The 14,584-nt window shown below is 35.6% G+C and overlaps 1 protein-coding gene across 1 annotated transcript in view; it reads left to right on the top strand.

Annotated features, from left to right (window-relative positions):
• Positions 1 to 2,949: 2,949 nt before the first annotated feature.
• SCaMC (Short Calcium-binding Mitochondrial Carrier) overlaps positions 2,950 to 14,584 on the top strand; it is a 195,201-nt gene continuing 183,566 nt past the window's right edge. Inside the window, exon 1 of the mRNA XM_069849403.1 lies at positions 2,950 to 3,322. Within this exon, the coding sequence (XP_069705504.1) occupies positions 3,128 to 3,322 (195 nt within the window). The 5' untranslated portion in view covers positions 2,950 to 3,127. The remainder of the gene's footprint in view (positions 3,323 to 14,584) is intronic.

Below are 14,584 nucleotides of genomic sequence, written 5' to 3'. Positions count from 1 at the left end.
TTTTCTTATATAAGTAGACATATACATGTTCAAGATAGAGTGTACAACTGTAACAGCCCTTAAACACATGATATTCTTGCTTAAACACTATGTAAAGTAAGTGTAGTAATTTAAATTTAATATTAAATTATTTAAAAAAAAAACTGTTGTTGCCATTTTCATTGTCCTTGTTTCTGCTCCTTTGCTGTCATCATCTCCTCTTCCTCATCCCTATCCCCCTTCCCCTTCAATGGTTGAGTTGTTTGGACTTTTTCCATTACTAATTTTAAAAAATTGTAACACAATGTTTCGAAGAGTGGATCGCTTTACAGTTGGGGAAAACCTTGGAAGAAACCTAACCAGGCAGTCAGTTCAAGCGAGAATCGAACCCACGCCGGAGCGCAGCTTCTGATCAGCAGGCAAATGCGCTACCGCCTGAGCTACGTCGAAGGCTGATCTGGATTTCATTCTAATATGACAGAATGGTAAATTGTGTCAATATTAATATATTCCAATTTTGTAGCAATAAAATATTTTAGAATATGGTAAATTGTGTCAATATTAATATATTCCAATTTTGTAGCAATAAAATATCTCAGAATATGGTAAATTGTGTCAATATTAATATATTCAAATTTTGTAGCAATAAAATATCTTGGAATATGGTAAATTGTGTCAATATTAATTTATTCCAATTTTGTAGCAATAAAATATCTTAGAATATGGTAAATTGTGTCAATATTAATATATTCCAATTTTGTAGCAGTAGAATATCTTAGAATATGGTAAATTGTGTCACTATTAATTTATTTCAATTTTGTAGCAATAGAATTTCTTAGAATATGATAAATTGTGTCAATATTAATTTATTCCAATTTTGTAGCAATAAAATATCTTAGAATATGGTAAATTGTGTCAATATTAATCTATTTCAGTTTTGTAGCAATAGAATTTCTTAGAATATGGTAAATTGTGTCAATATTAATATATTCCAATTTTGTAGCAGTAGAATATCTTAGAATATGGTAAATTGTGTCAATAGTAATTTATTTAATTTTTTTTTTGCCTCACTGTTATTTATACTCGCTTTAACATCTTTGGTCATATCGCGAGTTTGGTGATGAATGAGGGCGGTGATATTCAGGGATGTTGTGGCCCGAATTTCCTGGCATTTGCTTTACGGTTGAGGGAAAACCCTGAAAAACCTCAACCAGGAAATTCAACCCAACCAGGAATCGAACCCGGGCCCTCTGCATAAGAGACCAGCATGCTGACCCCTACACCACAGAGGTGGTCTATTTCAGTTTTGTAGCAATAGAATTTCTTAGAATATGGTAAATTGTGTCAATATTAATTAATTCCAATTTTGTAGCAATAAAATATCGTAGAATATGCTAAATTGTGTCAATATTAATTTATTACAATTTTGTAGCAATAAAATTTCTTGGAATATGGTAAATTGTGTCAGTATTAATTTATTACAATTTTGTAGCAATAAAATATCTTAGAATATGCTAAATTGTGTCAATATTAATATACTCCAATTTTGTAGCAATAGAATATCTTAAAATATGGTAAATTGTGTCAATATTAATTTATTTCAATTTTGTAGCAATAAAATATCTTAATAATCTTAACTTATTAATTACATTTATTGTAATCATAATAAATACTGTTATAGGCTATTATTTATTCTTAATAGTGTAAACAATTTATACCATTATCCATCCAATACAGGGTGTGAATTAATGGGCAGGATGGGGAGGAAGTTATCCCCTCTCTCATAAATTCATATTAACATCCATGCTAAGGATAACTTCAGTAATGTCAACAACATCATAATAATAATAATAATAATAATAATAATAATAATAATAATTTATTATTATTTTATGTATGGTATTCTCTATCTAGGGTTCTATCCCCCTTCCTCATCAGAAATCTTAAATTGCACCCTGGTCCAATAGTATAGGTACCGTACCTATAATTAATGAGATTGTAGTAGGTAATAATCAATTGATGGTTGATCAGTGCGTTCTTCACCTTGGTGATTGATGTGTAAAATATGTGGAACAAAAATAAAATCTAAAATAATCGTTAAAATAACAGGGCACGCAATAGTTTAACATAGATTTGCATGCAACTCGGGTATACCGCCAAAGAATTTGAAAGTGTAGTGAGGTTTCTATTCTAAGAACTGCATAATATCATACATTTTATTTTTCTGCTAATATAGTTATTTGATTACTAATAAAGCGATTATGGGTAATCTAATCACACTCTCTTATTACATTATTCATTTTGATTTACTGTAACTTTTTAAATGAACGAATTTTAACTGCCTCCCCCCCCCCCCCTGTTCCTCCCAGTATGTCTTATGAACGATAGTGGCACAGAAGTTTATGATAAAATACAGTAGCTAATGCTACTGCTGAAAATGTAAACTTATATAGATATAATTTGAATTGCGTCGTTTATTAATTCCAAGAAATTAATATCTGCGAGTGTAATAAATAACTTTCTATTTTGTAATCATAATTTTACATTTCTCTTTAGGCCTGACACTAGGTATTTCAGCTCATATTGCATTTACATATCCCATTCCCTCGTAGAGGAGTGTCTAAATTAAGTATAATAATGGCTTTTCAAAGTTAATTTTGCTTAAACAGAAAATATAATTAAGAAACTAGTGCACGGGGCATTCAGGTGATTTTGGAAATGAAAATATTTTTGGTCCAGGGGAAATACTCGTGTGTTTTCGATTATACTACCGTGGCTCACTGAAGTAGACGTATCACATTGAAACAATATTAAACTTAATTTCCACAAAAAAACCTTTATACGAGTAAATTCGACGGTTTTCGGTTCCCGTGCGCTAATTTCTCCAATACAATTATTGTGGTTTTTAAAAGAACCGCACTTTTCATTTGCGTTTTCGTTCAAAAAGTTTCATACAGATGGCAGGAGCGTGCTTCGAAAGAGTGACCCATAACCATTTTCGAAACACTTGTCAAAGAACAAGCAGGATGTCATTGGCCTAGTCTACAGACGCATTGCAGGTTTACAGTAAGATATTTAAAAGTGTCGGTGTTAATAAGTTTGTACAAGCAGAAGCGGGAATGCAGTTTTGAGTGATAAAAACGTAGCAATGGTGAAACACGTCAACAGCAACCACCCGAGTGTGGCCCATCCACCTCATTACTTACATGAGTTGCCTCAAGAGGACGAGGAAAGACTAGAAAGTTTGTTCAAATCTTTAGATGTTGATGGAAACGGGAGAATAGACATACACGATCTTTCAGTAGCCCTTAGAGAATTTGGAGTCAACCAGTCCTATGCCAAGGTATGCTATGATCGTCCCACTTATCAATGTATTTATGCTATAAATGGTATTCTTATGACACATACTGCATGAGTTTACAGACATTAATTTATTTGCAAACAAAATATATGTGTGTAAGAACTTCACCTCATGATCGTTAATTCATGCACTTTCCCTCTAGCGACGCTGTTCACTGAGTGAACAAAAAGTGTCCTTGTGTATCCGTCATACTACATAACATACACGTGACTCATGGACCAAAATAATTGTGTATAATGCGTTGCGTACAATACTATTTTTTTTTCTTTCGGAGAATGAGAGGTCAAATGATTCATTCATAAGATTCATAAGGCAAAGGTAAACCACGTGTATAGGCCACCACTGCTCTTCTAGGAGAACAGAGAAGTGGAGGTGTCATGCTTCGTAACGTCGGCACTAGAATTATAACGATCTGACCGGTAATTCTCCAAACAGCTACACAGAAGGGAGCACAATTACTGTTCCTTGCTTCACTGGCATCTGTGAGATGTATGTATATAATGGTAAACAAGTGGTTTTAGTTACCAGGCACAAATATTTAAAAGTCGTTTGATACCAGTATATTTTAATGCACTCCCCCCTCCCACTACTTGTTACCAATCAAATAAAACACTCAAGAAGTACAGGACGCAATACTAGGGAAACGGGCAATTTCCCTCGTAATTCGTCCTGGACCTCTCGCTTATGTTGGTTACCGGTTTTAATAGAGGGGAAAGGTAGATATGCCTCTTTTTAGTGTGCAATTCTTCTGGAGAATCGTCCTCCCCTCTAGTCATCATCATCATCATCATAATATCCTGTATCTCTCACTGGAGCAAAGGGCCTCAACAAACTTTCGCTACCGTCTTCTATTCTGAGCGATATTGGCAATTTCAGACTATGCTGCCCCTATCTTCCGTATTCCCTCTTCCACTGTTCTTCTCCAGGTAACCTTTGGTCTTCCTCTCTTTCTACTACCTTGGGGGTTCCATCTTAAAGCTTCTTTCTCAATAGAATTTTTTTTTTTCCGAAGAATATGGCCAATCCATCCCCATTTTCTTCATTTTATCTGTATATGATTTGCTCTTCTTGTGTTCTTTCCCATAACTCTTTAGATGAAAGAGTAATGGAACGGAGAAAAATTCTCTCCGGCACCGGGATTTGAACCCGGGTTTTCAGCTCTACGTGCTGACGCTTTATCCACTAAGCCACACCGGATTCCACCCCGGCGTCGGACAGAATTGTCTCAGTTTTAACTCTTGGGTTCCCTCTAGTGGTTGCCCTCTGCACTACGTCATAGATATCTATGAACCTAGGACCGAAGTCCACATATGTGCTGAGGTGCACTCGTAATGAGTGACTAGTTGGCCGGGATCCGACGGAATAAGCGCCGTCTTAAATCACGCGTGATTTACGCATATCATATATATTATTTTAATGTATTGAAGTACATATGATATTTCCATGCAGATATTCTGCGTCATCATAAGATGAAAGAGTAATGGAACGAATAAAAATTCTCTCCGGCGCCGGGGTGGAATCCGGTGTGGCTTAGTGGATAAAGCGTCAGCACGTAGAGCTGAAAACCCAGGTTCAAATCCCGGCGCCAGAGAGAATTTTTCTCCGTTCCATTACTCTTTCATCTGATGATGACGCAGAATATCTGCATGGAAATGTCATATGTACTTCGGTACATTAAAATAATATATACCATAACTCTTTGTTTGAAATTGTATTTGGCCACCAAATCCTTCTCTAGTAGTTACTAACATAACATGCGAGAGGTCCAGGACGAATTACTAGGGAAATGGTCTCTTTTCCAAATATTGCATCCTAGACGTCTCGAGTGTCATATAGGCAAAAAGTAGGAGAAAGGAGGCTACCACAGTGCATTAAAATATATAGGTATCAAACGATTTTTTTGTTGGAGGTATTTATGATTGCAAACTAAAACCATAAATTTATCACTATAAGCTATATAGGGTATTTCAAAAGACAGTTTTCAAACATTAAACCGCTATAATTATTATAATATTTGAGATAGGGAAAAAATAAAAAAATCACAATGTTGGGCAAACAATGGGGTTTACAAAACATTGGGAAGATGTCCGCTGTTCTCTTGTTCAACGTACAGCATTCTGTCTGCGACACCATGCACAGCATTTTGCAGATAATTTCTTGGAATATTGGCAATTTCTTGCGAGATGGCATCTTTCAGTTGCAGTAGGGTTATTGGATGTGTCGGGAAAATTCGTTCTTTAAGGTAACTCCACAACCAAAAGTCGGCCTGATTGAAATCTGGAGATCGCGGAGGCCACATGGTTGGAAAGTACCTACTGATGACTTTGGTCGGAAAACGAACCTCAATTACCCGTGTTAACTCCACCATTAATTTTTTAGTAGGTTATTTTACGATGCTTTATCAACATCTTAGGTTATTTAGCGTCTGAATGAGATGAAGGTGATAATGCCGGTGAAATGAGTCCGGGGTCCAGCACAGAAAGTTACCCAGCATTTGCTCATATTGAGTTGAGGGAAAACCCTGGAAAAAACCTCAACCAGGTAACTTGCCCTGACTGGGAATCGAACCAGGTCACCTGGTTTCCCGGCCAGATGCACTAACCGCTACTACACAGGTGTGGACAATAATCACATCTTTTTATGAAATTTTTAATCACTTTCACGAAGATTGTCACTTTTCCATCCATGATTTGGTTCAGATGCCACAGCACTGAAAAACCTGGATTTTTCTTAATATGCTAGTCCACTAAATCGTGTAATAAATATAACCAATAGTATTATACTGGCAAGTAACAATTTCAGAAGTTGTGAAACAGCTGTTTTTGATTGAAAATCATGATTGCTGATAACAACAGTTGCATAGATAGCAGAGTTGGGGGAAAAAAAAGTTTTATTTAAAAAAGTAAAATATATATATATATATATATAAATAATGTGTGTGTGTGTTTTTTTTAACAGTGTCATGAAATAGTGCGTTTTTAAAAGTAGTATGTATCTAATACCTACCCACTTTACTTGCGTGATTTGGGTTCTGCATATTGCGGGTAGATGGCAGGACTGTGACCTATTTTCAGTTTATACACCACTTCAGCAGGCCACACTGTGCATGATGTGTATCTGTGAAGAGTTATGTTGTTGTCATTGTCGTCGTCATTAACTAATACTGATTTCTTGGCAATAAAACCATTAACTCTCTTGCTGTCCTATATTTCTCACACATACAGTGGGTTTAGAGGAAATGGCTGGACATATGATTCTGATCCATTTCTTTCTGAAGACTGCGCAATGGACAAAGTGGTGAAGAAAACATTCCAATTTTGTTCAAGTGTTTTGACAAATAGTCATGTCCTATAAGTAGTTAAAAGGAATCATATTTTGTAATTGAGACTCTCCCAACTTTTATTATTTGAAATTTCGTGGAAACGGTACACCTTGATATTTTGGGTTAATTAATCTTTTAACTATTGAAAATAATAAAGCTGACATGTTTTTTTTTTAATATAATACATGTTTTTTTTTAAATATAATACATGTTTTATACATAGGGTTCCCAGATGGTTATTGTAAAAATTAGCGAAATTTATGATTTTTTAAGAAAAATTCGGGAAACTGGCATTTTAGACACTTTCAATTTTATTGCATTGTTTGTTAAACTAAATAACATTATTCATAAAATTAATATCATGCTAATGGGGGGGGGGAATTTTATGAAACTTAATGGTGAGTTTCATAAAAAAATAATATTTACAAATTACCTCAGTTTGATTGCTTCTATTTCTCTGAAGATCTAGCATCTATTAACAGTGAGAAATAATTTTTTACAACATTATATAAAAAAAAAAGATTTATATGTTGTGTTTGAAACTCGTTTTAATCAATGGATATTATTTTGAACACTTTGTTTTGACTGCTACCTCGGATCACAATAAATGCTCCTCTCTGTAGGTAGTAGGGCTAACATTGGCAGTGTCTCAAAGCTACATTTTTAGCTGAAGTGAACTATAGTCGCAACGCTGTTATTCCCGGCATGACTCCTCCTCTTTGCTTACGTCTTAGGAAGTGAAGGATCTATAAAGTCTAGGTACGTAGTATCGTTCGCCATTTTTGTTCTTTCGTTGCTGAGCTACCAGACGAGGAATCTGTCACACCGTTAAACATTATCATGTCGTAGCTCCTATGATAATAAATCAAACTCAATGTAATGCAGCAAATAATTGAGCGGCAAATAACATCTTCATGTGCTTTCTGCAAATGCCAACGAAAGAACCAAAATAGCGGGCGATTATGTTAAGTATTTATCGAGTCTTAGGAAATGCATAATGTCTTCATCAGCATATCACAAGACGCACACGTTTAAATGTAGCCGACCTGCAACGTGATTGGCTGCCGGAAATTAGAGCGACAGGACTATAGATAGGACTTGTTCACTAAACAAACATGGATATCTCATTAGAAAATGGGGTTATGAAATCTGAAGATACTTTGGAAGTCAAATAGTTTAAATGTAAAAATAACTCGGTAACTTTGGACATTGGCATTGTTAGTAGCCTACCTTCTTTACAATTTTTTAAACATTATTGTAATATATATTAGGCCATTATCATTATATTGCAATGAAACTGCATTAGAACACTAGTTTCTTAATTCAGTGCTGCATCGTGATGTCACAGTTTTTATAAAAATAGTCTATGAAGAAGGCATACATGTGTAAAGCTCCCTAGTGTGTAGTTTACAAGTCCGCTAGTTGCTAGTCACTAGTGTGTACTGTGAACTTGAGCTTTGAGACACGACCTTAGTTTGTGTTAGCTTATGGAGATATTAAATCATAACTTGTATTAAGTAGCCTATCATGGTTGTAAGTTACACCGGTGTTCATTACTTTACTTAATTGGCAAGGTCTGCCAACTTAAATCACCTCCAGTCACAACTCTTAAGATATTGTGAAGTATGCTAACCTTGACTTTTATGAACTCCTTCACATTTAAATAAAAATGCTATCAAAATATTTGAAATATTTAGAAATTGAATATTCCAAATGTAGTTATCGGCTATTAAAAGTATCTTAATAAAATTACATATTGTCGTTGCACCTCGAAAAACTTCTATATACCTACAAAAACCAAAACTTTTCGGAAACAAAAACACATTACAAACTTCCACAGCCGATACAGAAAGTGGTTTTTATTTTTCCATTATCAAGCAAACCCATTGAGTATTCACATACCAAATTATAAGAGATGATTCCCGACAGTTTTCTGATCTTTTTGCACCACATAACTCATTTTTGACCAAAATGTCACATATCTAATGGGTTTTTGAGGTGTGGCGACATCTAGCCTGGATTATAAAGCTTCAAGAGGTTTTGAAGTTATCCAGGATTAAGATAACAGATAGGTTAAAATAAAGGTTTTGCAGTACCAATATTTCTCGTTCTGCAGGTATGTTATACTCGTATCTATAGATTGATAAATCGAACTGAAACCCTGACCGAGTTACTACTTGAGCGCTGGCTGTCTTGGGGAGGAGCAAGTGAGAAAGCATGGGGGGAAGGGAGAGAGCACTATGCAGTATGTACTTGCAGGTCCACTCACAGTTTGTCAAACCTGCTAACAAAAGCATTAAAAGGTTGACTAGTTGCCTGCAATGCTAGCATAATGGAACCTTCCTAGCCGACAGTCGAGGCAAAAATGAAGAATCCGTTATTGTGGTAATGCTGGAGAGTGGTTCTTCTATTGGTCGCGATGCCCACACATACCCTCTCAGATATTTACGTGGTGATTGGTGACTGAATGACGAGGAGCGAGGGAGAGAGAAGAAAGAAAGAGAGAGATTCCAGAAGTTGGCGTGTTTTACGGGGTTTCACTTGAAGTTGTCATACTATAGAAAGAATGAACAAGGAAGTAAATACAGTGTATCCCAGTGAATGTTCCGATGTTTCTGTTGGCTGACTAGTGGCCCTTAAAGATTTTAGCCCTAACCTGGTCCACTGTTTTAAAAATCACGCTGTCAGAACTTGATTAATGCTGTATTTTTCTCAGACCCTATATCTTGGACACCTCTTTAAGTTCGACGCATTTTCTTGGCACTACAGGTGTTTGACTTAGAGGGGTTTTGCTGTATTGGTTTCACTCGATTGGTTTCCCTTACTGTTCTTGCTAGACAGTGACCTAGATAGAACCTCGTTAGTCTAGGGGTCGAATTTCTTCGGCTAAAAGTTAAAAATCGACAGGTGCACAGCTTTACTATGTTGCATATCTTTATATGTTGGCGATGTGAGAAATGAAACCAGGAGAACAAGGGGAATACAAGGAGATCAAGGAGAAGACAAGGGTAACAAAGAGAATGCAAGGAAAACAAGAATACAAGGAAAACAAGGGCAAGACAGTGAGAACAAGGGGAAAGCTAGGAGAACAAGAAGTGAAGGAGAACAAGTGATGTACAAGAAGGACGAGGATAAGATAAGGAGAACAAGGGAAATAGATTGAAAACGAGGTAAGTACAAGATTGAAAACAAGGTAAGTACAAGAAGAATAAGGGAAAGACAAGGAAAACAACGAAATACAAGGATAAGATGGGGCGAACAAAGGAAAGACGAAAACGATGGGAAGATAAGTAAAACAACGAAATACAAGGATAAGACGGGGCGAACAAAGGAAAGACGAAAACAATGGGAAGACAAGGAAAACAACGAAATACAAGGATAAGATGGGGCGAACAAAGGAAGGACAAGTAAAACAACGAAATACAAGGATAAGATGGGGCGAACAAAGGAAAGACGAAAACAATGGGAAGACAAGGAAAACAACGAAATACAAGGATAATATGGGGCGAACAAAGGAAAGACGAAAACAATGGGAAGACAAGGAAAACAACGAAATACAAGGATAAGACGGGGCGAACAAAGGAAAGACGAAAACAATGGGAAGACAAAGAAAACAACGAAATACAAGGATAAGATGGGGCGAACAAAGGAAAGACGAAAACAATGGGAAGACAAGGAAAACAACGAAATACAAGGATAAGACGGGGCGAACAAAGGAAAGACGAAAACAATGGGAAGACAAGGAAAACAACGAAATACAAGGATAAGACGGGGCGAACAAAGGAAAGACGAAAACAATGGGAAGACAAGGAAAACAACGAGAATACAAGGACAAGGGTAAGACAAGGAGAACAAGGGGAAGACAAGGAAAACAAGAGGGAGACAAGGAAAACCAGGAGAAGATAAAGCTAACAACGGGAATACAAGGATAACAAGGGTAAAACACGGACAACAAAAGAAAGGCAATAAGAATTAGGGAAATATAATGAGAACAACTTCTGTGGACCTCTGGAGAAAGAACTATGGAAAAGACTAGTGAAGTGTTTTGTGTGGAGTGTAGCATTGTATGGAGCAGAAACATGGACATTACGACGAAGTGAAGAGAAATGACTAGAAGCATTTGAAATATCGATATGGAGAAGGATGGAGTGTCTGAAATGGACAAACAGGATAACAAACGAAGATGTGTAGGAGAGAGTGGATGAAGAAAGAATGATGCTGAAACTGATCAGAAAGAGGAAAAGGAATTGCTTGGGTCACTGGCTGAGAAGAAACTGCCTACTGAAGGATGCACTGGAAGGAATGGTGAACGAGAGAAGAGTTCGGGGCAGAAGAAGATATCAGATGATAGACGACATTAAGATATATGGATCATATGAGGAGACAAAGAGGAAGGCGGAAAATAGGAAAGACTGGAGAAAGCTGGGTTTGCAGTGAAAAACCTGCCCCTGGGCAGGAAACTATGAATGAATGAATGAGAACAAGGGAAAGATAAAGAGAACAAAGTGAAGACAATGAGAATAAAGGGAATACACGAAAAACGAGGGGAATATAAGGAGAACAAGAACAACACGGGGAATACAAGGAAAGCAAGGAAAAGACAAAAGAGTAAGAGAAGGAGAACACGGGGAAGAAAAGGAAAACCTGGGTAAGACAAGGAAAAGTAGGGGAATATAAAGAGAACAAGGGGAAGATGAGGACACCAAGAGCAAGGTAAGGAAAATGAGGAGAATATAAGGAGAACAAGGGGAAGACGAGGACAACAAGGGCAAAGTAAGGAAAACGAGGAGAATATAAGGAAAACAAGGGTAAGACAAGGAAAACTAGGGGAATACAAGGAAAACAAGATTTGCATATGCATACAATTTGCAGAAATCTAGTCTATACAAAGTGATTATTATTAAGAAAAAAGTATTTTCAGTACAAAGTTTTATTCTTTTTTAATAGAATAATAGCCATAAGTATAGCAGATATTGAACTGAGATAAATTAAAATAATAATGGCATTTACCGCATGTTTCCAATGCAAATGATTAATAAAATATCACTTTTGAACTTTTATCTTCGAGATAAAATGCCTGTATGATACAAGAAAAACACTAACAAAGTGTTGTGTGTTTTTTCTTTCTTTCTTTTTAAGTTTTACTTTACTAAGGCGAGATTCGTCATGTTATGTTTTATGTAGAACAGTAGACAGCTATTAAAGATTTAAAAACTTGAAACTTATGGGTAAACAGTCCCCAAATTTTGTCCTTCTAAAGGTGGAAAACCTGGCTTAAGATTTAAGATGCATCTACACGGTTCAACTTATGTTTCAGGTTTACACATTCAAGCAATACATACAAGATTAATATATAATAATATAATATAATATTATTCATATACGTAGTGAAGTTGACGTTCAAAATGGCGCACCATGTAGATATAAAATCTTCATGCATCTAAATTGAATGCGCGTTTTATCTTGATTCTTTCAATATTCTTTCCAGATCGCATTTGTATGCGCATGGAAAATTGAACCATGTAGATGCAGCTTATAAAAGAGGACTGACTTAACCCATATCATTACAATTATTTAAAATTTTGTGGAGTTCATTGCACTCTCCCTAGAAACCAACGATAATTTCTTTGGTTGAAATATACAATAGTAAAGATTCATCTACACGGTTCAACCTTTCTATCAACTTAATGCAGTCAAGTAATGCTTGCAAGAGTGAACGAAATGCATTCAATTGTGCATGCCTTTTTCCACTAAAAGTGAGAACAATTGAAAGCTTCCCATTGCCAGTAGATATCTTGTGCGTTATTTCGTTCAACAGTAGCATGTAACGAGCAGCTGATTGTTCTAGGTGGCCGTGAATATACTGAAAATTCTTTTGTTTGGTGATGTGGTCCTTTTAAATGGCAGGAAGTACGATTAGCTTTATCAAAGATTATCCTAAATACGAGTGCCTGTGGAGTGTTCAACCATAATTTTAAGAATCAAGTAGGTGTAAGTATTGGACTGATATTTAATGTTTTATTAATGAATATACTATATTCATACATCTTAATTGCATATGCGTTTTCAACTTGATTCTTTCAATATTGTCTCCAGATTGCATGCATACACACATAGAAAATTGAACCATATAGATGCACCTTAAGTTAGGTACCATGAGCGTGCACATGTTTAAACTAACGTGTGTGTCTTATTATTCTATCTTCTTGGTGAAAGTTTGAAGTCCCAGTTACGTTATTGTCTGTCCTTGAATTAAATTGTGTTCATTGTTTCTTATCTATTGTCTCTCTGCCAAACGGTCTTCTTTATTGTAGGTATTGAATTATAATGTGTGTTGTCAGTATGGCTGGTACATAATAGAAGTCTTGTGAAATGTAGTCTGACATAACATCAGTCACCTCCACCAGCAAATCTGATTTTTCACGCCCATGCTCACAATCCTTAGGCAATGCAACTTAAGCTGCATCTACACAGTTCAATTTTTCATGCACGTATGCATTCAATCTGCAGAGAATATTAAAAGACTCGAGTTGAAAACGCATGTTCAATTAAAATGCATGCAAATGTTGTGTTAATAAATATTAAATATTAATCCAATACTTACGCCTACTTGATTCTAAAAATTGTGGTTGAATGCTCTATAGGCACTCGTATTTGCGATAATCTTTAATTAAGGTAATCGTACTTGCAGCCATTTTCAGTTTAAAAGATCCAACATCTCCAAACAAAACAATTTTCAGTTTATTCATGGCCACCTAGAACAATCAGCTGCTCAATACATGCTACTGTTGAACGAAATAACACACCAGATACCCACTGGCAATGGGTAGCTTTCAATTGCCGCATGCACTTTAATTTTTTAGTGGAAAAAGGCATGCACTATTGAATGCATTGTTTGAATGCTTAAAATTGAAAGAAAAATTGAACAGTGTAGATGCACCTTTAGTTGTAGCAAAGAGGAGTGGATGAAGGCAAGTTCTGGGCACATCAAATCCAAGACCTTGGGCTAAGAGAGCACAGTCCTATATAAAAGTCGGCAAGTTCAAATGCTGTGAGGTGGCAAACTCACCATTGAACTCGCTACTTCTTGGCTAGCAACTGATTGGTAGGACATTCACTAGATGCTTTCAAGTCTCCTGAAAGCAAAAAGATTCATGGGACGACCACTGAAAAGATGGAAGGAGACTGTAACAGACCAATTAAGATCTATTACCTGAATGGTTGATGATGATGATGATGATGATGATGATGATGACGATGATGCTTTATCAGTATGTGTGTGACTGTCAGTCATTGACAGCTTAGTTCTACTTTCCACCATGTTGTGTGTTCGAAATCTTGTTCATTTATGATAATTTATGGAATAAATTATTAATAAATGTATGTAAAGAATTCAAAACTTTTTTTTAACAATTGATTTATGTAGTAGTATAATACTTGCATTAAAGAATTTAATTGTCAAGAAAGCAATAAAAATATAAAAATAAATTAAAATTCTAAACCAGAAAATGTAGCCTATCCAATAAACCATGATACAGTAATTTCGAATATTGAAATAGAAAACTGTCGAAAATGTAATGATTTGCTAATAATTATAACATAGAGAACTGAAATTAAATAATATAAATGGTGTTTACATAATAGGCTTACATACTTTAGGATGTGTAATATTATTGTTTTGTGTGATTCCATTTTGACTTGTCCAAAATTTCCATTAATAGGATAATCATATAAAAATTGTATATACTGTATTTACTTTCACGTGTTAAAATTAGGTACCTTGTTGCTGACTAGTTCCAACCTGTTGTAGGTTATCTTCAGAAGATAACCTAGAACAGGTTGAAATTAGTCAACAACAGGATACCTAATTTTAACACGTGAAAGTAAATACAGTATATATTCCGAAGTGATACAGTGTTAAA

The sequence above is a fragment of the Periplaneta americana genome, chromosome 16, assembly GCF_040183065.1.
Source record: "Periplaneta americana isolate PAMFEO1 chromosome 16, P.americana_PAMFEO1_priV1, whole genome shotgun sequence".
In the NCBI taxonomy this organism is placed as follows: domain Eukaryota; kingdom Metazoa; phylum Arthropoda; class Insecta; order Blattodea; family Blattidae; genus Periplaneta; species Periplaneta americana.
Note: the sequence above shows the minus strand (reverse complement) of the source record. Positions and strands in the feature narration are given on the sequence as shown.